Consider the following 24179-nt stretch of genomic DNA (forward strand, 5'->3'; position numbering starts at 1 on the left):
TAAATGTCGATTTGATGAATTTCAAATTGAACCAGCTAATGAAACTCAATTGTCTTCATCGACACGAATTTATGTATGTGACAATTGTGATCGGTTATTTGATACTCAAGAACAACAACGAGCAAATACTAATGCATTCAGAGATATCATAGATAATGGAATGTTGAGCGATGTTGATCAAGTTTTCAATAATAATTAGATTTTTTTAAAAATAAAAAACTACTCATTATTTTGATTGTATCTTTAATAAAATTTTATTTTGAACTTATACAAATATTGTTCATTAATATGTTGAATTGACATAAAGAATTGAAAATTTTATTTCAATCAATTGTATAGTTCATTTGTCGTTTTTCACAAATTAAATTGATTTAACTCTTAAGTAAGTAAAATTCTTTTACATTCATAAATAAAAAATAATTTAAAATTGAAGAGGTTATATATGTCCAATAATTATTTGAATGAAATTAATAAAAAAATAAATCACAGTTATAAATTACAGAATTCACATAATTCTATGAAAAAGTTTACAAAAATCTTGAAAAAAAGTTTATAAGAGTCTATGAAATTTGTTTTACAATTCTATAAGATTCTTCTATAAAATTCAATAAAAATCCATCTTGACCAACGATTTCGATTGGGAAAGCTAGCAAGTGCACTAGGTCAAGTTATAATATAATTGGATAGAATCCAAGTCGTTCCCACATAGACTATTGTCGAATTATTAGGATATAAATTATTTAATTTAATCTAAGGTAAATAGAAGAAGTGAATTTTGTTAATAGTTAAAATAAATGAAATTATTCTGAAGAAAATAACGCAATTCAATTAAATAACAAATTAAGTTTAGTAGAAATTCAAATAAATGACCGAAAACACACAACGATACCAAACATCAAATATTGACACGTATTGAATTTGATCTAATAATTATTATTATTTTAAAACCACGATGAAATTCCTTATCTTAAATCTATTTTTAGAATTAATAATCTTATTTTTATTTAACATTCCAACTATTTCTAATTGAATTTAATGAAATAAAAACACATTCAACCAGGGGCGGAGCCAAAGAGTCCTGTACCCGAGCTTAAGCCCGGGTGACCCAATTTTTTTTTAAAAAAAATTAATGTAAATTCATATAATTTTGAAATAATATAATATTAACCCGGGTAAATCAATTTAATATATTAAAAAATTATAGAGTTTAAAATTTGTCAACAACTATGAAATTCTAGCTTTTTGCTTAAAATCGCACACATAACTCCACAAAAGTCCATCATTTAAAAAAAGTTTTAAAAATATAGAATGAATACATCTCCTTAATGATGCATTAACGTAAACATCTATCCGAGAGTCCTATTCTAGCTAAGAGTGAGTCTCATGTGAGACCGTCTCACGGATCTTAATCTGTGAGACGGGTCAACCCTACCCATATTCACAATAAAAAGTAATACTCTTAGCATAAAAAATAATACTTTTTCATGGATAACCCAAATAAAAGATCCGTCTCACAAATAAGACCCGTGAGACCGTCTCACACAAGTTTTTGCCTCTAGCTAAAAGACCACCAGTCCACCACATTGTAATAAAATAAACCCATATCATCGCATGGTTGAAACTGGAAAAAACTTGTACTTTAAAAAGTGGAGGATTGAATCTTTTAAAAATTGTTGAGATCATTAAATAAAGAGAAATAAATGCAGTCGCGATCGACCCTATGGAATAAGAAGATGGTTGGCCCATCAAGGCTCGAGCTGTGGCCTTTCTGCGCATTAACTGTAAAAATTGTACAATAATGCTATTTGAGTGTCTTAACAAGAGTTACTAAAACTTTTTCAAGACTTGATCTGGACGTATACTCAGAGATCTCTCTGTATCATGCGCAAGAGCTTCTGTACAATCTCAGACATTGGTGGCCGGAATTCTGGTTGAGGCTGTGCAGCAGAAATAAACAGATTATTTAAAACGTGTCATTTTCTTTAATTTCAACAAGTCAAAGATTAAATACAGCAAATGTTGATTTGGGATTGGGGAAGATAACATTCGAATAAATTTAACAGGGCCGTTCGATATGTTTGATAAAAGTTGGGTACGGATAAAGAATCGAGTCACCTGGATACACAGTGATACTATATCAGCAAGCCGAGATAGAGACTTGGTCGGATAAGCACCAGCTAAAGAAGGATCAACCATTCTTGATAATGCATCTATATCATGAAGCTGTGAAAATGCCCATCTAACCAGATATTGCTCCCCTCGTGGACGCAACCTGTTTTTGAGAGTACATGTTAGATTTTTCATACATCCGCATTGGCATCTCTTATATTGTGTTCCAGCAAAAGATTTTCTAACCTGTCATTAGCTTTTCGCCCGGAAAGAAGCTCTAACATTACAACCCCAAAGCTGTACACATCACTCTGCCAAGAATAGTTTCCCAACTCGAGTTCTGGTGCACCATAGCCCGAACCTTGCAACTAATCAAAATATTTATCTAAGTTCCGAGTCAATGCAGTTCCGAACTTAATATTTAAAGGTGATTATTCAGATTCAGTTTTTCTTTATGTATCTAACTTTTACAAACTATAAGATTGTAAAGTGTCTAAAAAGAGTATACCTGAGTGAAGAAGTTGGATGACAGCAAAGGAGCCAAACCACAGTCAGAAACTTTTACGGCAACATCATCATCTAGTAACACATTAGCAGACGTAAAGTTCCCATGAACAATTGGTGGTTGACACACCTCGTGCAAATATCTTCAAGCAAAAACAAGGAGAATGAGACTCCTAATATTAACAGTTCAAGAAATGGCCAGAAAAGGTATTCAGGAGTCTATGAGCATTTATCAAACTAGAAACTTCAGTGACCTCTCAAACATCATTCTTGATGAAACTTACTCAAGGGCTTTTGCAGCTTGAAGTGCCAAATGCATGCGATCATTCCACGAAAGCTTTTTATTGATCTCGTCATCCAATGATAGTGCCTCATTAAGCATCCCATTACTGCAATAGTCGTAGACAAGAAGGCGTTGTCCATGCTCAAGGCAGTAACCTACAAGTTCAACTATATTTGCATGGTGAAGTTTGGAGATAGTTGACACCAGCGCGAGGAATTGCCGATCATTCAGTCTCCCTGAAGCGGCTTTGTCTAGTTTCTTGACCACTAGAACCTGGAGAATCAGAGGAGTAACCTTGTGAAAAGATATATACACACGTTAGGAACAAGAGAGAAAAAAATTTAAGGTACAATAAACAAGTACTATCCCTTTTAGAAACAAAAAGTGAAAACCACAGCTCCGCCGAGAAAATCAGATTATGTTAAGGTACAATCACAATAGATATTAGTATATCAGGTGCTCTGCAACACCCAACCCCCACCCCCCCGCCACATGCACAAGCATGCACCACCAACTTACTGAGTTAGATTAGTGGGAGCCATGGCCACGATGCAGTCCTTTTTGTTAGAAGCTTTTCGGGCATGGTAATATTCTCTCAAAAATGCACAGATAGCATTTCGCATCTTTACACAAATAACATAATTTCTATCATTACACTGTAGTCCTCACAATAAGCACAAGAACCTTCTCATTCAGCAAGGTGTCCACTAAATTAAACTACTTACCTTTCCATCAGGAAGCTGGGCTCTGTAAACCGAGCAAAGCGTGCCTTCCCCAATAAGACTTTCTCGAGCAAAGCTATTAGTGTACTGTTGAAGAGATGCTATTGTGAATAACTTGGCAAAGTCTACAATCTCGGAAGCATTTTCTCTAGGGGTTAAACATGTAATTATTGGATTTGTAACGACGCTTTCAGAAGGAACAGGTGCCGTGGGGGGGGCATCAGGAGGAAGTCGTTTCTCATCCAATCTTGTCGTACTTGAGCTATGATCGATTCCTTGCTTCATAACAACGTCCTTTCTAAGACTATCTTCAACAATTGGATATAAAACCACTTCCTTGGGCACTGGAATATTAAAGTTACTAAGGTGAAAAAGGAAATGATAATCCTCAAATGAAAAGAACAAAAACCTTGATACCCCGTCGCATATCGAACTGTGAAACGAGATTAGATGGCTTTGTAAATCTATTGCACAGCATCTTCTAGTAGGATGGGTTAATTATTTTTGTGAATGGAAATAGATGCAAAATAATTCTTAATAAAATGGCAATATAAAAACTCTCGCTTGTGCAGATTGTGGAATTGGGAAGGGAATGAAACAAAATTAAGAAAGTGAATCACCTTTCTGAACTTGGTGAAAAGGCTTTTTCAAAGACTTGTCCTGTGTGTGAGTATCCATGAGAACATTGTCCATTCCCATACTGTGACTGTTGGCGCTTTTTTCACTCAATCTTCTTCTACAATGTCGAGACATAAACAGACATAACACCAAGGCAAGTATTCCAGTCACAAGCGACCCTGCAATACCAATCCAAGTAATGTTACTCTTCTTCTCTTTCCTTCTAGCACCTAGTAACTGAGATGCTGATGGTCCATCTGCTTTAGTTCCAGGAGCTAAAAGAGGAGAAAGTACTTCGGAATGCGATGGGGGAGAGGAGGCTGGTGGAGATGGTATGATAGTAGAGTCAAAAGGGTTTCCATCTCTTCTGCACCACAAAAAAAATGTGAAATACGTTGCAAAATTATGAAAAAAAAAGGCTCGCAATAAGGGAAAAGTAACAGATTTAGAGGTTCATAGTCCAAGAGAGAGAAAATAGCTAAACAATGAAGAATTATCTTGAGAGTTTTACCTGAAATTGGGAACGCTCAGCAATTTCTCAGGGATAGTCCCAGAGAACATATTATTTTCTACGTTCCTGAGCAGAATTCGAAAACCCAATAAGCATTGAGATAAACACTTCATAAAAGAAAGTTGATTGTATTTCAGAAAAACTAATTTCAGATATCCAAGAACCATACAAGTCTCTCAGATGAAGATTTTGAAGAACATCAAGTGTTCCAGAAAGCTGATTGTTTTGTAAATGCCTGCATTAAACAAATATGGGTAACAGCAAGTATTATGGTACTTCACTAGTAAAAAAATTTTTTCGAGGATCATGTTTTTAGTCAAAATTCAATGGTATATTATTTCAGCTTACAAATACCAAACATTTGCTTTCATATGAAATCTTATAAACAAATTCAAATTCCCCGACTATTGCTTCAAAATCGGCCACTTTATTTTCATGATAATGACATACTAGGCCTGTGAGAGAATTTGAACTGAATCACCACAAGATTGGGGGAGCAATTCTATAGATTCTGCAAATTGATGATTTTTCTACAGAAAAGTAAGCTAAATTCAATTGCTTATTACAAGGAAAAAAAATGTTGGAAACTGAAAGTTGCCTAATTTACGAGCAACAAAGGAAATTACTCACAGTGTGGTAAGAGACGATAAATTTCCCATCGAGTATGGCAATTCGTTGGTCAGACTGTTTCCTGATACATCGCTGCGTCATCATAATAAATGACGTCAAACATAAATAGACCTAGTAGATTTTGTGGGATCTGCCACTTCCATGAACAGAGATAACTCACAAGTTAACCAATCCGCCAAGCTGTTGAAAGACATCTGGAATTGGTCCGGTCAAATGATTGTCGCTTAGAGAACTGAGAATGTTGAAAGCTAAAAGTTCAATGACCAATAATAAACAGCAAAATCCACCATTCATTAACAGTTTTATGGAATAAAAAACTTACAGATTTGTCAATTCGCTTAAAGAGGATAGAGTATCCGGAATGGTTCCAACCAACTTATTACCTGAAAGATTACTAGTGTTTGTGGTTTTAGGGAGGGGGGACGAGGAGGAATTTCAGAATAGTGTATCAACAAAAGTTAATTCCGAATGGAAGAAAACTTGAGATAAGAAACATACAAGGTTCTAAGAGTGATGGGCAAATCAGTTGGTATACTTCCTCCAATGTGGTTGTTGCTTAGGTCTCTGCTTTTGAGAAAGAACAAATTCTTTCATGAGGTTCCATATAACTAGTAATGGCCCATTCGATGAAGTGAAAGCACAGAATTTTCTTTCAACGACTTCACAAGTAAAGGCGAAATAACAGGACAAATAACAAGGCAATAAAGGAAAGATGCCAGTGGAAATGAACTCACAGCAGTCTAATTGAGGTAAACGACCCCAAATCATCATCGAGTTCACCTCCCAAATTCGCACCACTTAATGTTCTATCAATCAGAGAGTACGAAAGTCAATCCACAAATCAGTTCCATACCATACACGAGCGTAAAAAATAAAATAAAATATGTATATAAAGAAATCTTACATCCCTATTATGTTTCCATTTTCACACTCCAATCCTTGCCAATTCGGAAGCCCGCACGGGTCTACTCCAAAGATGATCGGTCCAGGAGGTGGCACGCCCAAAGAAGCATATAAATTTATTACAGCATATACTGCGAATACAGAAGAGCATAGTGAAAATCAAAACTGGAATACTGAACCAATAAAAGAAGAGAACAGTTTTTCTTTGCATACAGTCACGAGGGTCGGTGTAGCCACAAACCAAAGGCGCTGCAAAATGAAACAACAAACAAACAACCACCCACATCCGGATCTTCAAATACAACCTAGGCCTCATCAGTCATCAGCTATGGCCAGCCTATAGTTAAAACTTTCCTGCTTTTCTTTCTGCCAGATTCTTCCACAAAAATCTTCAGTAAAACCCCTCAATAACTCGAATAACCGAAGAATCAGAGTTCATAAGCCCAAAAAGCAGAAACCAAAATCCTTAAAATCCCAACGCAAAATTTCTTGTAGCCAAGACAATTCGAGAACTGCAGACTCCTGGAACGTACACAAGTCACACACTTTGTGAAAGCAAATTATTCATAAAAGAAGCCAACCATCTGGGCATTTGGGAAAAGCCTTAACAAGAACTCCTTTTGTCAAAAACAATGCAAAATATACGCATACAACAAACCGCGAAATCTTGACTGTGATGGATGATTATAAAAGCAGGGGCTTTGCACTCTGTTTTCTTGCTTTCCCTCTCAAAAAGTGCTCATAGACAACTTTAAAGAATTTGACGTTTGGTTGTTGGTGAATTACAGACTTACTGCCAATATCCCTTTTCATTTTAAAAAAATTTGATTAGGATTAGCACTGATCCGATTACGTTTCTGTTAAACAAATACTTATCCATAACAAAGGGGCAGAGAAATGACGCAGTTTTGCTGGGCACCGGAAGGCTGGAACTTCATTGGAATACTTTATATTAATTTGAAAGAAAAAAGAAAAGTGGATTATAAAAATAAAAAGCTGTGATATTGGTGTGGTACAATGGCTTCTCGAACATGTAGTGTAGGCTTACTCATGTTGACAATTTGATTGTATTATACATTAAAAATTAATTACGTGGATTGCAGCAATTTTTTCCATAATTATTACATGTAAAACAACTATAAATAAACAAAATGACAAAATTTGGGTAATATTTGATATGTTTTTCATGAAAACTTAATCGTTTGATGTGAAAAATAAGATATATATTAATTATTTATCTATCATTTTGTCAAATATTTGGTTAAGTTCTTAAAAAAACTCCACATTATAATCATTATCTTATTTAATTATATTGATGGGTCATCCATGAAAAAATATTACTTTTTATTGTGAATATTAGTAGGGTTGATCCGTCTCATAGATAAATATTCATGAGACAGTCTCAGAAGAGACCTACTCTAAAATTTTTGGTATTGTAAAAACAATGGTTTGATTATGTAACTGGTTTTTAAACTAAGATTATATATTTCATTCTTGATGGTTATGAATTGACTTGTACCATCACGATCAACTATAATATTCGACTAAGTTACATATATTTCGTGCTATAATTTCCAGTTTGTATGGTTTGACAGAAGAAGACAACAACGAAAACTTTTAGCATCAGAATAACAATTATTGTATGACAAGCGACAATAATGATACTTGGTAATTTTCAATTTGGACTTGATTAGAAAAATGAAAGAAAAGTGTGTACTCCATGTTTAGATCGTAACATTTATTCTCAATTCTCAAAGAGCCAAAAGTATATAGCTTTTACAAGAGGCCAGCTATTTTTTTTGTTAGCAGATCTTTTGTGAAACAGTCTTATGAATCTTTTATATCTGAGATAGATCAACCCTATCGATATTCACAAAAAAAATAATAATCTTAGCAAAAAAAATAATATTTTTTCATAGATGATTCAAATAAGAGATCGGTCTCACAAAATACGACTAATGAGACCGTCTCGCGTAAATTTGTCTTTTTTTTTCCAAGGGAGAGGTGAGCTATCTTAGTCTCGTTATCCCACTGCACACGTTTCTAATAATTCAATCTCACGTTTCATACCATAAGTGGCAGAAAAAGGGATGCAGGTAAATGTAAGTGGCCACTTAATGACCACTCTTCCTTTTAATATATAAAATCATTCGATGGTTAACTAATTTGGGGAATTTTATTTTATTTTTTTTTGGTTAACTGATTTTTGTAGAAGAAAAATCAAAAGACGATACAAGATTTTCTAAATTGGTAATGGACGTATTTTGAAGGAACTGTGGTAGATATTTTGCAAGCTTTTTAGGAGTTAATCGGACTTATAGCGAAAGAGGTGTCGCGGAACAAACAATTGAATTGGTAGAGAATTTTAAGAGTAAATTTAACTCAAAATTTTTTAGATAAGGGATATCATCTTAGTTTAAGTTTGCACTCAAATTGTTCACGATACAGGATATCATTTGTAGTTAAGTTTGAAATGTTTCGAAGGTACAAAAAAAAAATCCAGAAAATCTGATACATAAAAGAGTCAGAGTATGTCTCTTGTGAGACGGTCTCACGAATATTTAGATATTCAAAATAAAAAGTAATACTCTTAACATAAAGATAAAAATTTGTGTGAGACGGTATCACGAGTCGTATTTGTGAGACGGATATCTTATTTGGGTCACCCATGAAAAATTATTACTTTTTATTGTGAATATGAATAGGATTGACCCGTCTCACAGATTATGATCCGTGAGACGGTCTAACATGAGACCTACTCTAACATAAAAAGTAATATTTTTTCATGGATAACCCACATAAGATATTCGTCTAACAAAATACGACTCGTGAGATCATCTCACACAAGTTTTTGCCAAAAAATAGTTATATACGGGAAAATGTTAAAAGATGACATTCTTGCAAGTTATTTTATCAGGTAAGCTTTGAAGATTCCAAATTCAACAAATTATGTTGCAACAAAACAGGCAATAGAATCAGGATTCCAGTTCTTTGAAATGAGGACTCTTAGAATACGCATATTGAACAATAGATCTTCCAGCACATAAAAACGTAGGGCACAAGCCCAAAAACCTCTAAAAAAATTCTACAAAAAATATACTCTTCATTCTCAAGGTAATTTCTCATTTTATGTTCAAAGAAAGAACTTCATCTGGTAATCGTTAACGACCCACAAATCTTGATTTTTAGAAGTTGTTGGAGTGACTGTTGTCTACTCTAATCAGCCAGCTAATCACAAGATCCCTTCAAATGGGCTAATACCATTTATTTGGCTACATCAATACTAAAAAATTCTACGCAGCTCGATAGTAGTAAAGAGAATTCATTTATGTACAACAGAGAAAAACTTCAAACTCAAACTACATTAATTATATATATGCGTGTGTGTGTGTGTGTGGATATATGCGCATGCACGCGTTTGTAAGATAACAAAAGTGCTTAATTATCATTATCAGATGAAATAGCGAGAAGTTCATTTATGTTGGGCATTAAAGAGCTGACCGGAACGTGACTGCAGAAGCGGGGTGCATGTGGCGCATTTAGGTGTTGTAGGGCGAACGAGAGAGACTTGAACTGGGAAGTAGCTCAGATTTTAAATTGCCGTAACTTGGAATACTAGCCTTTGATGTTGATGCATGGAGCTATCCTCAAAATACGATTCACACACAAGAATTTTAATTTCATGGTAGAAGTCTTTTATTTGGTCATAAAAATTATTACTTATTTTTTTATAAATATAAACAGAATTTATGGATTCAAACACATATCTCGTTTGTAGGAAAAGACAATTATATAAGATTTAAAATCTACTGTCCAGTAATAACAATTATCCAGATTATAAATCGAATTCTGTGGAATCAAATTTGTGTACTTGGATATTAAAAAGATGATAGAGATGTAATATATAATATAATACGAACTGATTGATTGGATTTATTTTATTTAAGACAAAAAAACAAAGATTTTGCACTGTTCATTAAAAACTACTGTTGCCATGTCTCTGTCTGGTCAATTTCCTTGCCAACTAGACAAAGCCGCAAAATCTCTCCAACCTAGCTAATAAATTCATGCAATCTACGATTGGCCTCTTTCAACTTAATTCTCTCATTAAACACACTTCCCCTTCTCCAAACTCGAATCTCCGCCGCCGGGACGCCGCCGTTGCTCTATCACCAACTCTTAGCTGAAAAGAGTCCCGATGGGAAGCTGCGTTAGCACCAACCTCACCTCAGTACTTCCGAAGACAGTGAATAAACATCGCAAATCGAAATCAAGAAGCACAAGAAAACAATTCCGTGGCACTGGCAGCGGCGAGGCTCGCGGCGTGTCCCCGCCACACATTGTACGATTTTCAGATGAAGAAACAGTCAAAGAAGTCCTCTCCGAAATCCCCACCGTTGCTAAACAACTGTCACCTTTACCCAAACAAAACGAAACTCCGTTCATTAAGGCCGCCCATTTTTTGACAGACTTTTCCAAGATTCCATATGAAAAGCACCCAGAAGGTACCGTCACGAAGCAACCATGCGTGGCGTTCGGGGGTAACGAGCTCCCGGAGGAGATGCCTGAGATCTGCAGCACCCGTGGTGGCGGTGTTGGTGGTTTGGAAAAGATTAAGGAGAAGAGAGAAAAGAAGAGCAATGGAAACGATGAAGTCAGCGACGTATACCAGAAGTCTTCGGCGAAGCTCAAGAGCCGTCCCTCCAGCGAGGTGAAGAGGGAAAAGACGTTGGGGAAATCTCCGGGTCGGGCGACCGAATCTTCAGTGGATCGTTCAAGACCCGGATCCATATCTTCGTCCGGGCATGGAAAGAGAAAGGACATCGGTGAAATCTCCGGAAGACGGTCAAGGTCTCCGGTGAGTCGAACGAACGGCGGTTCGTCGAAAACCGACCTAGGTCGGAGCCCATCATCCAGAAGATTGGGGAAATCTCTTGGACGGGTCGGATCCGGGTTGGGGGATAGACTCCGAAAGGTGGACGAAGGGAAAGAGAATGGTCGAGACAAGCGGCCACTGACAAGTAACGAGATGCTTGAAAACCCAGTTGTATCCTTGGAATGTTTTATATTTCTCTAGTGTAGGGATTGTAAATTTTAGCCTTGTCATGGCTATTTTGGTCTTTAAACTTGTCTCACTCCAAGATTTGTGGTCTTGTACGAAACAGTGAAAGTCATAGGTCGTGTTCTTTTTTAAAACAAAAGGCTGTGCTTTTTTAAGTATGGACAGGATAGGTACAAGCACAGCTCGAATTGCGATATATGTGTTGAATTTTAAAATAAATATCTCTAGGATTTGTATCATTTTATTTTTAATTAAATGAGATATATATATAATGAATTTCAAATGATCTTTAATCCAATCGAATGAGTCAGGAGCCAACGAGTATCGCAGACATCTTCAAATATGAATATTGGAAGCAGGATTAAATGAACAAAAATGGATAGGATTTGAACAAGTTTATTGTCAATTCCAGAACAAGACAGTAAAGTCCACTTCATTTGAACTGACATTTGCGCACCTCAACCGGACTAAATGTTATACCAAATACTTGCACCTTTTTAGTTTCGAAACATCTTATAAACAAAACAAACGAAATGCTCAAATTTCTAGATACAAAAAGTCTTGGAACTCGACTAGATTCAACGCTATATACAATTTTAGAAACACTAGTCAAGTGCTAGTTTATAGATTATATACGTGACATCCATTCATCATATCATAAATTTCAAGTTGGGCTCAATGTCTAAAGATATCCACATTCTGCATGCTGGCACGATGTTTTCAGGTAGAAATCGGCAAAAATGCAATACTTTATAGTTGTTCCTGTCGATGGGAAGGCCATGAAACGTGCTCTGGAGGCAATGGAACAGGGGCAGGGTTTGCAATGAACTTTGGAACACTGTCACCGGGCATCACAACAGAAATAACTTTGGGTTGGATAGATATCTGAAATCCCAACAAAATTTAGATGAGAGTTATAAAAGAGAAATGAATGGTTTTAATTTGGTGCTTAGAAGCAGCACCTTTGGCTAAAAACCATCCACGCTGTATCCCTTGGTGATACTTCCTCTACATCATATGTAAATTTCCCTCCCCATTATAACGACACCTTAAAATAAGGACTGATCAAACCAAAAGCAGACTAGTCGACCCTGATTATTGATCTTAATTGCAGATGTATCTTACCTAAAGCCTAAATCTCAGCTGAAGTCATTATCCCAGGACATAAAACTTTGCATCCTTGCGCATGTTGTCCAATATAAAGACAGGGCAGTTCCTTTCAAGGCACCATATCTTACTAAACTCACATGTAAACACTCGTGGGAACATACATAGTTGTTGAAGCTATTCAAGGGCTTCTTTGTATGATATGATAAAGGTGAATGGAAGGAAATAGCTGAACAGAGAAACGATGAAATTCCCAGGATGTGGACCAATTACATCAATCATAAACAGCGATGATGGGCAATGGGCCAAGAGCAGATTATATACATCCTCGAGACTAAACTTCAGAACAAAGAACTGTAGTCAGGCTGATGGATCATAGCTTCAGGTATACTGTATCAATCCTACCTCTGAACATTTAGCATGTTCGCATTGAGACGATGCAACAACAAATGTAGTACAAGACTTGAAATGGAAATGTAGACCAATCGACCAGCAAAACAATTTCATGGAAAGGCTGTTTCTGTGTATGTTTTGCAGAGCTCTGATATTACCAAGACTTTTTCTAAAACCAAATCTCACCAATCCTAAAGTTGCCTAAATTTTCCATATTTGCTTAAAGTTTACTCTTATCTAATTTTGTTATAGGCAATAGCTTACCAAATACCGATCAACAACCAGGTTTAAAGGGGAAAAAAGGGCACATTATTCCGGAATTCCACTAGATAGATCTATAGCAAAACTACGCCAATCAGAACCTACACATTTCAGGATATTCGCACGCGCACTTGCTTTTCGAAAATTCTGGGCCTCATGGGACCTATAGAGTCTGGAAACAAATGCCTCAAAAACAATAGCACTGCATGTGTTATATATATCATAGTGTCCTTGTGGGTCCGAACAAAGACCCCTCAAAGGAAATATACAAGTTGCTTCACTCAACTCTGATTTCAATATAATTTATTTGGATTTTTCCCCTCCACACTTCAGTCGATGAAAAAGAGAATGCAGGTTGGGAAACAGAAAAAACGTGAAGAAAAACTAACTTTTAAAAAGAAGCAATGTTGTCAAATAGATAACGTAGGAAAAGGGAAGAAAAAGGAAACTAGAAACGACTTTCTGTAGTAATAGTAATCATCACCAGACAATTGTCAAAATTTGTCATCGGAAGTGTCAAACATACCGAGCTAATCACCAATATGGCAAAAACAGTGTAAAACGAATAAGAAACTTACTTTAGGAGAATTTGAGCCGACCTTAGAATTTGCGCTTCCAACATGACTTTGCGCCTCAACGTCGGAAAGTCCCCGGCGGCCACCACGGGGTGGCGAGGCCTCTGGTGAGGTAGTTCTGATGAACTTTTCAAATATGGCCATCACAATAAACATGGAAATGAGAATAGCCGTGGCAACAAACCCAAAAGAAACTGCATTCACAGAATTATCAAAATGCGTCAGATGCTCATCTCTCTGCAAGTACAACGGCGCACCACTAGGCGCCAGCGGCAGCTGCCATTCCCCGAAACCCTCTCCTTCACTTCCCATATTGGAACGTAACCTCCGCTTCAAGTATTTCGCCTCGCACAAGAGTTAAGCTTCAGCACATTCAACACAGAGTTATTCCCAGCAAGATTCAAGCTTTATCATCTTAAAAATTAAAACAATGGATTTTTGTGGGTAAAGCATACCCGAAAACACACTCTTTCAACGGACAATTGGAACAGTTTAAGAAGACGAGCGGAAGCTTTTCCAAGGGGCATGAACACGCATTTTATGAAAGCACGAGTCGTTTCAAATCGTGATTATGCGCAAGATTCTTTGACGGGACAAAGACAGAGAGGGGAAGAGTAGCAACATGGGCGACTTAAATCTTTGGAAAGAGGCGGAGATTGGAAAAAAAAAGTGAAGCTTTGGGATTTGGAGCTTAGAGGTGAAATCGATTGCCTCCAGTCTTCTATGAAGGATTGGGAAACAGCGTACCTCTGATGCTGCCGCCGCGTTTTTTGACACCTGCCTAAGTTTCGCATTTTAACTCGCCAGCATTTATTATATAATTGAATTAATAATAATTTTTCTATATTTATTTTTAAATTTTTTTAAAACAAATATCATTAAAGAGTTTAATTAATCAAGTCCTCAAGCTTGTACAAAATTTTATTATGCTTATAAAATATTATGCAAAAACTTGTGTGAGATGGTCTCACGAGTCATATTTTGTGAAACGAATCTCTTATTTTGGTCATCCATGAAAAAGTATTACTTTTTATGCTAATAGTATTATTTTTTATTATAATTATCAGTAGGGTTAACTCGTCTCACAAACAAAGATTCGTGAGACCGTCTCACAAGAGACATACTCAAAATATTATATTAAATAAAATAAATTTGTGACCTATTTGAATTGCACTTTATTGCTATCATACATGCTTTTTCTTTAGTGTACGTTTCTGGGTTTTAAATAATTATTTCATAATGATTATTGTTTATTAGGAATTGGTGTAGACTCGAAGTAGATCCAAAAATCTAATATTCACATTGAAATTCTTTTTTCTTTTAGAATAAGTAATTTAGATTGTGTAATTAAAATATGTATCAATGTCTTAAAAGATAAATACTAGTATTAAGGTTAATTATTTGTATAACAAGGTGCCATAGTTTGGTTTTGCTTGATTTAGATAATAAATACATAGTATAATTTAAATATTAAGGCATCACCATCCATGTCATTTATAACATGGTAGATCTACGTCAGAAAAGACAAAATGATATTTTGTATTTGAGTTTTAATCATGTAAGCTAAGTTAATTCATATTTTTTTGTCCGAATATTGATGTGACTCGCGCAATAAATTTGGTCGCTAATTTAACCGGATACTAAAACCAGTCTCCAACAATTAGCTACCAAATTTTGATGCCAAGAAAATGGCTCTCTAGTCGGCATCAAGAAGTTGTGTGGAATGGGTGCAAATAATGTAGTCGATTGTCAATTACAAGTTAGCCCAAACTTTCTATAATTGCAATCCATCACATCTATAAGGTACAGACCTAGCAAAATAATTGGTGATGGCATCATCAAATACACATATTTTGTTCTAAACTTGATATAAACAATAAACTGTAAAACATCCCAATACACATAAATTTAGTGAACTAAAAAAAACGAAACTTTTGTTAGTGTTTTAATGCTGATGGAAGATTGGTTATAACTAAGTCTGGAATCTGTTATTTTTGTAAGATCGAATGTTTATCATTTTATCAAAAATTATAGTTTGTGGTAATGATACAATTTAAGATACGAGTGATCAGTAGGGTTAGTTTTAATTTGTTTTGGACAGCGAGAAATAAAAGCAAATTAGGTTAAGTTGGTCGATTTGGAGACAAAAGAAAACAAAATTATGGATTTGATTTATCGAAGGAAAGGTGCCGAAGGAGAGCGAACATTTGTGGCCCCAAGAAGCATGCAAAATCAAATTCGGACCCTGCGTCCATGTTACATTAGACACAAAGACCCATAGAATGAAATTACACTTCTCAGTCTTCACCAACTTGCAAATTTCTCTACTCGATTTGTGATTCCAATAATTACGAGATCTCCGTTTAAGTAATATTTGTAATAGCTTATTTTAAGTATTTTTCAGTTTTTTAAAAAATTAAATGTTCGAAAATCGTGTTTAGAAGTTGATTTTCAAATTCTATTTTTATTTATATATTTATATTCAAACTCAATTTTTACTGAATTTGAACATTTTGATTATATCCAATATTTGTAAGAGTTGAGTTCATCCAATAATCAAACTAGTCGTACTATACCGAACTTTTCAAAAGTTAAAATTTTACTCATTCCCTCAAGTGGAAGTACAAATCTTAATGATGGATGAAGTTCATGGAGATGAAGTTGATAGAAAAACAAAAAATAATCAGATTTTAATAAATAAGGTGTTTACTGTGTTACAATAGCAGGATACATTATTTTTTAAAAATACGCTTTAGAAATTTTTTAACATATATAGTTTTTTAAGAGTAGATTTTGGAGTAATTTTCTCGAGATTAATATGTAACGTGTGAATTAATTGTATATATATTTTTTAAAATATAACTTTATCAAATTCAAATATATTAATGATTTATAATTCGGACTCGGCTTCATTGTTTATATAAAACTCAAAATTAAATAATTTATCAGTTTTTTTAAAAAAAAACTAAATAATTTATTTAGTAAAGCAAAAAAATAAAAATAAATAAATTGTTAATTTTGATTAAAATAATCAACATCCAGCCGACACATCAACTTTCCAAAATTGCGAGCCTTCTGAGGTTTCCACCCACAAACGAGACAATGTCTCGGAGGAATCGTTCTTAAGTTCATCAAGGTCATGTCCAATCACAAAATCTATTTTAGCGTAAATTTTATATTAAAATAGTGGGATTTTTGCATCAAATACAACATCCATCTCCAACTCATTTAATCAAATCTTACACCAAAAATAATATTATCGAAATATTCTCTTTATTTTACATATATTAATTATTATTTTTTATTTAATATATTTTTAATTATGAATAATGTTGATATTACATATATTAATTTATTGTATTTGCATTTGTATTTAAATTATGTGTTTCAAGTTACATCCGTGTTTCAATTTAGTTATGAATTGTATTGACAAATTATAGCGTATGAGTCAAAAAAATAGGCTGCCGCGAGTGTAGTGTAAAAAAAAATGAAAAAAAAAAGGTTCGAGTGAGACGGAAAATAACTTTAATTTGTGACAATGTCCCAAATATTAATTATTTTGCCTCTAAAAACCATGGATAAAAAGTGATAATGGAAGACAAAATCAAAAGCAACTTCTCTTTTTTCCCCCACTTGAAAGAAAAAGGAAAAAAAGAAAAGAAAAGAAACATTTGATATAGATATCTACTAGGATTGTGATAATCGCCAATAAATTTCTAACCATTTTTAATAGGGATGTAAATGATCCAAACCAAGTCGAACAGTATCAGGCTGAAGCTTGGCTCGTTTAAGATTAATTCAAGCTCAAGCTCGAGCTCGAGCTTGATTCGAGCTTTTATCATCTGGCTTGAGTTTGGCTCGTTTAAGATTGATAGAGCTCAAGCTCGAGCTTTATTCGAGCTTTTATCATCAGGCTAGAATTCGACTTGTCTTGAAATTACTAAGCTTGTGAATAGCTCGAGTTCGACTCGTTAAAAGCTCGTTTATCATGTTAATCAAGCCGGACTCGAGCTTGGTTTATTAATAGCTCGTTTATCATATTTAACAAGCTTGACTTGAGCTCGGCTCGTTTTCGAGCTCGTAAAACATACAATTGAGCTCGAATTTGAGCTTGTTAAAATTAAATATATCTATGAACTAATTTTATATTAGACATAAAAGTTTAACTTTTATTAGTACTAATATTTTTATTTGTCAACTCAACAAATGAGTCAAGCTCGAGCTTACGAGCCACCTAAACGAGTCGAGTTCGAGCTCGCGAGCCTATTAACGAATATGTTTGCGAGCTCACGAGTCGAATACGCTTAGGCTTGAGCTTGGTTTGATTAAGTTGTCGAGCTCAAAATCGAGCTTGAGCTTGGTTTGATATGATTAACAAACGAACTCAAACAAGCTTTTTATCGAGCCGAGCTCCGAATAGCTCACGAACGGTTTGATTTGTTTACATCCCTAATTTTTAGGATGTTCTTGGATAGATCATTTAAATGAAGTGATTTGATTTGGGAATAAATTTGAAACTTGGCTTTGATACGAGTAACAATCACAATTCAAATTATATTCACATTGGAATTCAGAAATTTAGAAATTTTTCAGTAAAACAATTGAAACGTTGTATGATTTTAAATATTAGAATTGCATTATATTCACAAGTTCTAATGTTTGATAAAATGACAAACACTTGCTCATACAATCGACATCATAACCAATGTTGCAGGTTTGATAATCGTTAATTGGAATGAAGGTAATTATTGGGAAAGAGATTTTTAGGTGCAATCATAGTCCATGCTGAATAGAGCAATCGAAACACAGTGTTGGAGTTACTATACGATTTAAAAGATTAGTGTGTTGTGTTGTTTGAGTTGTTGTACGGTGTAAAATATTAGATTGCACTGTTACAATCAGATATATTTTTTTCATAACAACAAACATATTCAGTTCTCCGGTAGTCGTAAACCGATCAACACATAGCATAATAACTTTTTAAAGCGCAACAGATAGCATAATAAAATTTGGAGGGATCTAAATATCTAATGAGAAGAAGAGGCATTTGGATCGGATCCGAGGCTGTTCACTGTTGCCATTAATTTTATATTTTAAGAACATCTTGTAACCCATTTGAAATCCACATTGAAAACTTGATTTGGGCAGCTGAGCTCTTTGGAGCTAGCAAACCGGATCGTCAACCCAATGGCAGGACAGACCTAGACAGATTTTAGTTATATTAGGCAGATCAAGGTGGGATGACCTGCCGACGCACCATTTGGTGGGACAAGACGAGCTCAAGAAATTGTCGACCCAACACACCTATTTAGTGGGATGGACGTATCCATTTTGACAGCTCTAGTTCTATGTTCAGGAAACACAAAACAATTTACGTCCAACACGAACTACATTAATTGTCAGAAAGCATCTAGTGTAAGTGTGTAATAGTTCAACTCTAAGTATCCAATAATCCACATTTACACGATCTTATGAGAGTCTATACAAACCTTAAAAAAATAAAAAATCAAATGCTCCTAACACCAGCACATGATCTTATAAGTAGAGGAGTACGTAAATTCCCTTTGAATCGTCTCACCTGATTCCGACCATTTGGAGCTTTCATATATTTTCCATACCGCCAGGTGGGGAAACCTGAATTGTTCAGACAGCAGGATCTTCGAGCATAGCTGTAGAAAAATCATTGATTCGAGGATAAGAAACTTTCTCGTCTAGCTGGTTTTGCACCCATGTCAGTATTTTCAATAAGCTTGGAAGCTTAGGATCTGTTAAAATCAAATGGATAACAGAATTAATTCCCCTCACTTTTCCTTATAATGCAGCAGCTTCGTGGCAAATGAGACAATTTTAACATTTTTTTGTGACAATACCAAATGAAAACAATCTCAATAGTTATTCGTAGAATCATATAAATATGAAATGTCAACGATGATAACAATGCAGAATTAAAGATCAAGAACACGCTCCATGAACACCCGGGCAAAAGGGTTTGGAGCATGGGAGTGGTTAATACCAACCTGGGGAAGTTGAACTAATTAAATTGCTGTAAAAATATTGAAAACGTAAACTCACAAACAACTTAAATTATTGAAATTCTTGAGATGGGTGTCTGGTGATATTCTGTTAGAGTGAATGTAATATGGTGACAACTAATTTAATCATCCGTTGGGAAAATTTTAGAAATACATTAGTCTTGCAGTTGCTGTACTTCAAAATGATGAATGAGTTGGGAACGATTCATGCTTTGAAAAATGGAGATATTTTTCTCCAAAAATCGGTGATAGTACACATTTTCGGAAAAAAAAGAGAGAGACGAGGATTTTCATCTCCAAAAAACAAAGAGTCACCTGGTTTTCAGGATGCATCATCATGAACTTTTTATAACCGCTCAATAAAAATTAAAGAAAGGACACATCATTAAAAGTATTCCGAGAAAACTATTTTTTTAAAAAAAAAACAAAAGGTCATCAGAGAGAAAAAAATGGCCTTGCTTCAGTCTGTCCTAGTGCCACTCTTTTGGCGAAACAAACAAAAAAATTAAGTGGGCTCATTAGATCACCGCATGAGATAATCATCTCCCTTTACCTAGAGTAGTCAGTTCCTAAAAAGTAAAAAACGGCAAGGATTTACAATATTGAGCAGAGGCAACCAAGATCACAAAACTTTATAAATTTGATGATATGTGTCAGACTGACCTTTTTCATGGCTTTGGCTGGTAAGGATGGCTGCATTCACCTCACTAGCAGTCTTAAGACGCTGTGATATATCTAACAGGTCACCCACAGGGCAGTTGTTGACATCTTCAAAAGCAAGCAACGCAACAGTTCTCTCCAACTCTTCTAGAAAGACTCGCTGAATCGATAAACAGTTCTTAATGAGCATCAGTTTTTTTTTAAAAAAAAGGAACATTCTTTAAATAATTTTTTTTCCTAAAAAGGAACATTCTAACACTATAGCACAATGTTTGGGAAAACATGACCGCAGGCACGCAGATCATAGACAGAATCCTTAAAAAGTGCTGAAACTCTTTAGATCTACATCAAAACAAACAAATAATAAAAAGTACATTTTCCTCTCCTCTTGGAGCAAGTTCCTCTTGAGCAAACTCCAAAGCCTCTTCCACCTTTCCATTACGGATCAATTCTATCAACCGTTGCTGTTGGAGATGGAAAAACAGTTGGGGATTTGTGTCCAATATCTGCATTCAAAAACATCTAAATTTATACTTGCACTATTAAAACCCGAAAAGCAAGCTGTCAAATCAAGTTATTGCAGCTAGTGTAATTGTATTTAATAAAAATTCAAGACTAGACTGCATCAAAACTCCGGGTAGCGAACATCTCAACTTACCTTAATTATGAATTCCCAGATAAACTATCAGATTCCTCGTACAAAATTGTGAAAGTAAAACAAACAACTAAAAACAAGGCATGAAGAGAATGATTGCATCGGATCCCAGGGAAGATCTTTACAACTGTAAAATATTATCATGTAGTTCACTGATTATGCGACCAAAAATAACAAAAAATATTAAAATCAAAATCTTGATCACCTAGCTTGGAAATTAACCGACCAAACAATTCCAAGTTCTTCTAGATTGTCAAAATTAAAACCATTTAATTCTCATGAAAACATCCAGAAGAACCAAATAAAGATCAAACACACCTCGGGGTTCAAATCGTTAACTTTCTCAATAGCATCCTCAACATTACCACTTTGCACCGCCTTCTTCACTGCCATGCGGTCAGTGATGGTTGCAAGATCGATTTCTGCTGTATATTTCAATAAGGCGAATCAAATTTATTTTAAGAAAACATGACTGCCACAAAATATGAAAAGATTTGCACAAAAATTTGTCACTTTAAAAAAATTGATAAAAGGATACGTTCAGTCCCAGATTCCATTCGGAATTTTTCAGCAGCCTCCACATAACCCTCGGTCACCAGAAAGTTCATCACCAATTTGTTCATATCCTCTTTTCTAACCTTGACATCACTGAGCCTCTTCTCCCATTCATCCCTAGTTATAACTTTCTTTGATGTAGTCTGCAAACATTAACCAATCTACAAAGTAAATACATTTAAAATAATCAAAATACCCAACAGAAAACAGTCATTTATCAGTGGTAAGATTAATAAATAATTAACCAAGCGATTAGAAAAATATAAACCCTAAACCCAAAGGAAGAAAGATGAATTCCTCTAATCTTTCCGACTATGAACCCGTAAAGACGTATGCAACAAGGCATTATTCCGTACAAAAAAATTTATTCATCATCAAGAATTTCATAATATCCAACGCCATAATCAATACGCATTTCCAAATCAAATCAGGCAAAGAAGAAAAGTAAACAACAGAAAAATAAATCTCGGCACAATTATAGATCCGGGTGATGGGTCGTAAACATAACTACAAAAGTAAGTAAATACTAAAAATCCATGATAAAATCTGCTCATAGTTGGAATAAATTCGGGTTCAATAACGTGAAACAGCATCATTATTCTTCGTTTTCAACTGGATTTTGGCCACGGCGGCGGAGTCGATGGATTTACCATGGCTTGGATATCAGCAAGTTGCCCAACAACGATCCAGAACAATGACATCAGCTTTCGCCTTCATAACCCCATGTAAAGATGTTAATCTCACCCCTCTTGATTTACCTTCCAGTAATCTAATTGGTTTTTACTACTGTTGATAGGGGACAGTACTTGTATTTACCTAATTAATCTGCTTAGTACGTCGATCCATTTCCCTTTGTTTTATTTTGCAATATAAATAGTTGTCTGAATTTCGTTGGGTCGGATTGAACCGGTTTCGGATTATATAAAGTAAAAAGGCCAAACCAATCCAATAGCATAATGGATTAGATTGGTTTCGGATTTTTGAGATGATGTATATGATTCAAACCAAAAGCAATTCAAAATGAAACGGATTCTTTTTTAAAAACCAGTTCTGGACCTGATTGTAGCGGTCCAGATTGGTTCCGAATCAAGTTTTTTAAAACCACTCCAATCCAATTAGAATATCGGATCTCCTTTAACCCTAAACCACATTAACTGGTTTCGGATTGAACCGGATTATACCGAACCGGTTCCAGATCGATAATGATATGTTAACCATGACTAAATAAATGATTAAATCGAAATTACACTAGTTGCTAAAATGGTTTTAACCACATTAACTGGTTTCGGATTGAACTGGATTATACCGAACCGATTCCAGATCGATAATGATATGTTAACCATGACTAAATAAATGATTAAATCGAAATTATACTAGTTGCTAAAATGGTTTTATCTATTCCCCTCAAGGATATATGGAGAATTGTTTTTAAATCTCCGACATCATAGTTAAATGTGTTATAAATCTCTGTCAAACCGAAAATTTCTCTACAATTACTGATTCAGACAAAAAAGTTTTCGCACTCCCTGACCCACAATTTTTTTTTTGGATAGCATTTTGTACAAAACATTGAAAACATGAAACATGTATGTGATATGGTAGAACAAAATGTTATAGATATGGTACAAAAGATAAAATTTTGAAGATAAATTTTGAGTATAAAATTGAAATAACTATATTAATATTAATATTTTCTACACTTGTCTGTGTGTTCAAATGTCATATATTAGTACATGACATCAAAGATTTTTACACTGAAATATCATAAATTAGTATAATTATAATGTTTTGTATCAATTTTAATCCGAAAAAACATGTGTCATTAATACCAAAATTTGTTATACATGTTTGTGTATTCAAAAATCATATATTAGTATTATATCTGAAACATTTAATATTCTAATGTCATATATCCAGGGCCGTGCCTATTAAGAGCCAAATGAGTCAAATGACTCGGGCCCATCTCTTTTTTGGGGCCCGAAATTTTTAAAAAAATTATTATGATACTAGTTACTAGATAGCTCAAAACCAAGTATTTATTAAATAGAACTTGCTTAGTATGTTATCGATTTATTTCCCAATCTTCCCAATATTCATCTGCAGACAAACCTTAATCGACTCCAGTCGTTGCGTCGTCTCTATGTTTGATTGAAAGACCCGTGAGGAGCTATAAGTTTATATTCTTGTATTTGCTTTGTTCGGAATTCTAATTTTTATTGTAGTTTTTTATTTTCTTCGAGGTTTTATGTGATAACTATAATCTAAGCTTTTTGACTGAAGTTTTGGTGGATGTAATGCTTATCCGTCTTTCAAATGCTCATATTACTTGTAAAATCTTGTTGACTGTCCTTGTCACAGTAGCAAGTGCAGAGCGAAATTTCTCAAAAATAAAGCTCATCAAAACTTTTCTCCGATCAACCATGTCACGAGAAAGATTGAATGGATTGGCTATATATTATCGATTGAGAAAGAAATTACTGAACAATTTGATTATACATAGTTGATTAGTATTTTTAGCTCTAAAACTGTTAGGCGGGTTGTTTTTTAGTTATCATTTTGGACATGTTTGATATTTTTATTTATTTAGTTTTTTATATCG

At 34.6% G+C, this 24179-nt stretch overlaps 3 protein-coding genes across 6 annotated transcripts; all 3 read right to left on the minus strand.

Moving 5' to 3' along the window:
• Nucleotides 1-1638: 1638 nt before the first annotated feature.
• Nucleotides 1639-7256, minus strand: LOC140829053 (protein STRUBBELIG-RECEPTOR FAMILY 3-like). Its single transcript, XM_073192013.1, has 16 exons — nt 6494-7256; nt 6282-6411; nt 6112-6183; nt 5876-5941; nt 5700-5771; nt 5538-5609; nt 5378-5449; nt 4917-4982; nt 4748-4813; nt 4239-4603; nt 3622-3962; nt 2898-3169; nt 2618-2756; nt 2356-2477; nt 2116-2272; nt 1639-1937 (listed from the first exon to the last, which is right to left on the minus strand). The coding sequence occupies exons 1-16, from the start codon at nt 6594-6596 to the stop codon at nt 1863-1865; spliced, it is 2190 nt and encodes a 729-aa protein (XP_073048114.1). The 5' UTR covers nt 6597-7256; the 3' UTR covers nt 1639-1862.
• Nucleotides 7257-11796: 4540 nt separating this feature from the next.
• LOC140829054 (uncharacterized) lies at nt 11797-14461 on the minus strand. 2 transcript variants are annotated; one of them, XM_073192015.1, is made up of 2 exons: nt 13703-14461; nt 11797-12227 (listed from the first exon to the last, which is right to left on the minus strand). In XM_073192015.1, the coding sequence occupies exons 1-2, from the start codon at nt 13988-13990 to the stop codon at nt 12093-12095; spliced, it is 423 nt and encodes a 140-aa protein (XP_073048116.1). In that variant the 5' UTR covers nt 13991-14461; the 3' UTR covers nt 11797-12092. The 2 variants fall into 2 exon arrangements, with proteins under 2 accessions (XP_073048116.1, XP_073048115.1); XM_073192014.1 differs by having other exon boundaries at nt 13682-14461.
• Nucleotides 14462-19029: 4568 nt separating this feature from the next.
• Nucleotides 19030-22399, minus strand: LOC140829055 (protein GID8 homolog). Of its 3 annotated transcripts, none has more exons than XM_073192018.1 (6): nt 22231-22399; nt 21564-21723; nt 21344-21450; nt 20745-20876; nt 20374-20530; nt 19030-19443 (listed from the first exon to the last, which is right to left on the minus strand). In XM_073192018.1, exons 1-6 carry the CDS (start codon nt 22279-22281, stop codon nt 19322-19324), a joined length of 729 nt encoding a protein of 242 aa, XP_073048119.1. In that variant the 5' UTR covers nt 22282-22399; the 3' UTR covers nt 19030-19321. The 3 variants fall into 3 exon arrangements, with proteins under 3 accessions (XP_073048119.1, XP_073048120.1, XP_073048118.1); XM_073192019.1 differs by lacking the exon at nt 22231-22399 and adding an exon at nt 22108-22191 and having other exon boundaries at nt 19030-19347; XM_073192017.1 differs by lacking the exon at nt 22231-22399 and adding an exon at nt 22108-22191.
• Nucleotides 22400-24179: the final 1780 nt, after the last annotated feature.

This window comes from Primulina eburnea, chromosome 4 (genome assembly GCF_022965805.1).
Source record: "Primulina eburnea isolate SZY01 chromosome 4, ASM2296580v1, whole genome shotgun sequence".
Taxonomy (NCBI): domain Eukaryota; kingdom Viridiplantae; phylum Streptophyta; class Magnoliopsida; order Lamiales; family Gesneriaceae; genus Primulina; species Primulina eburnea.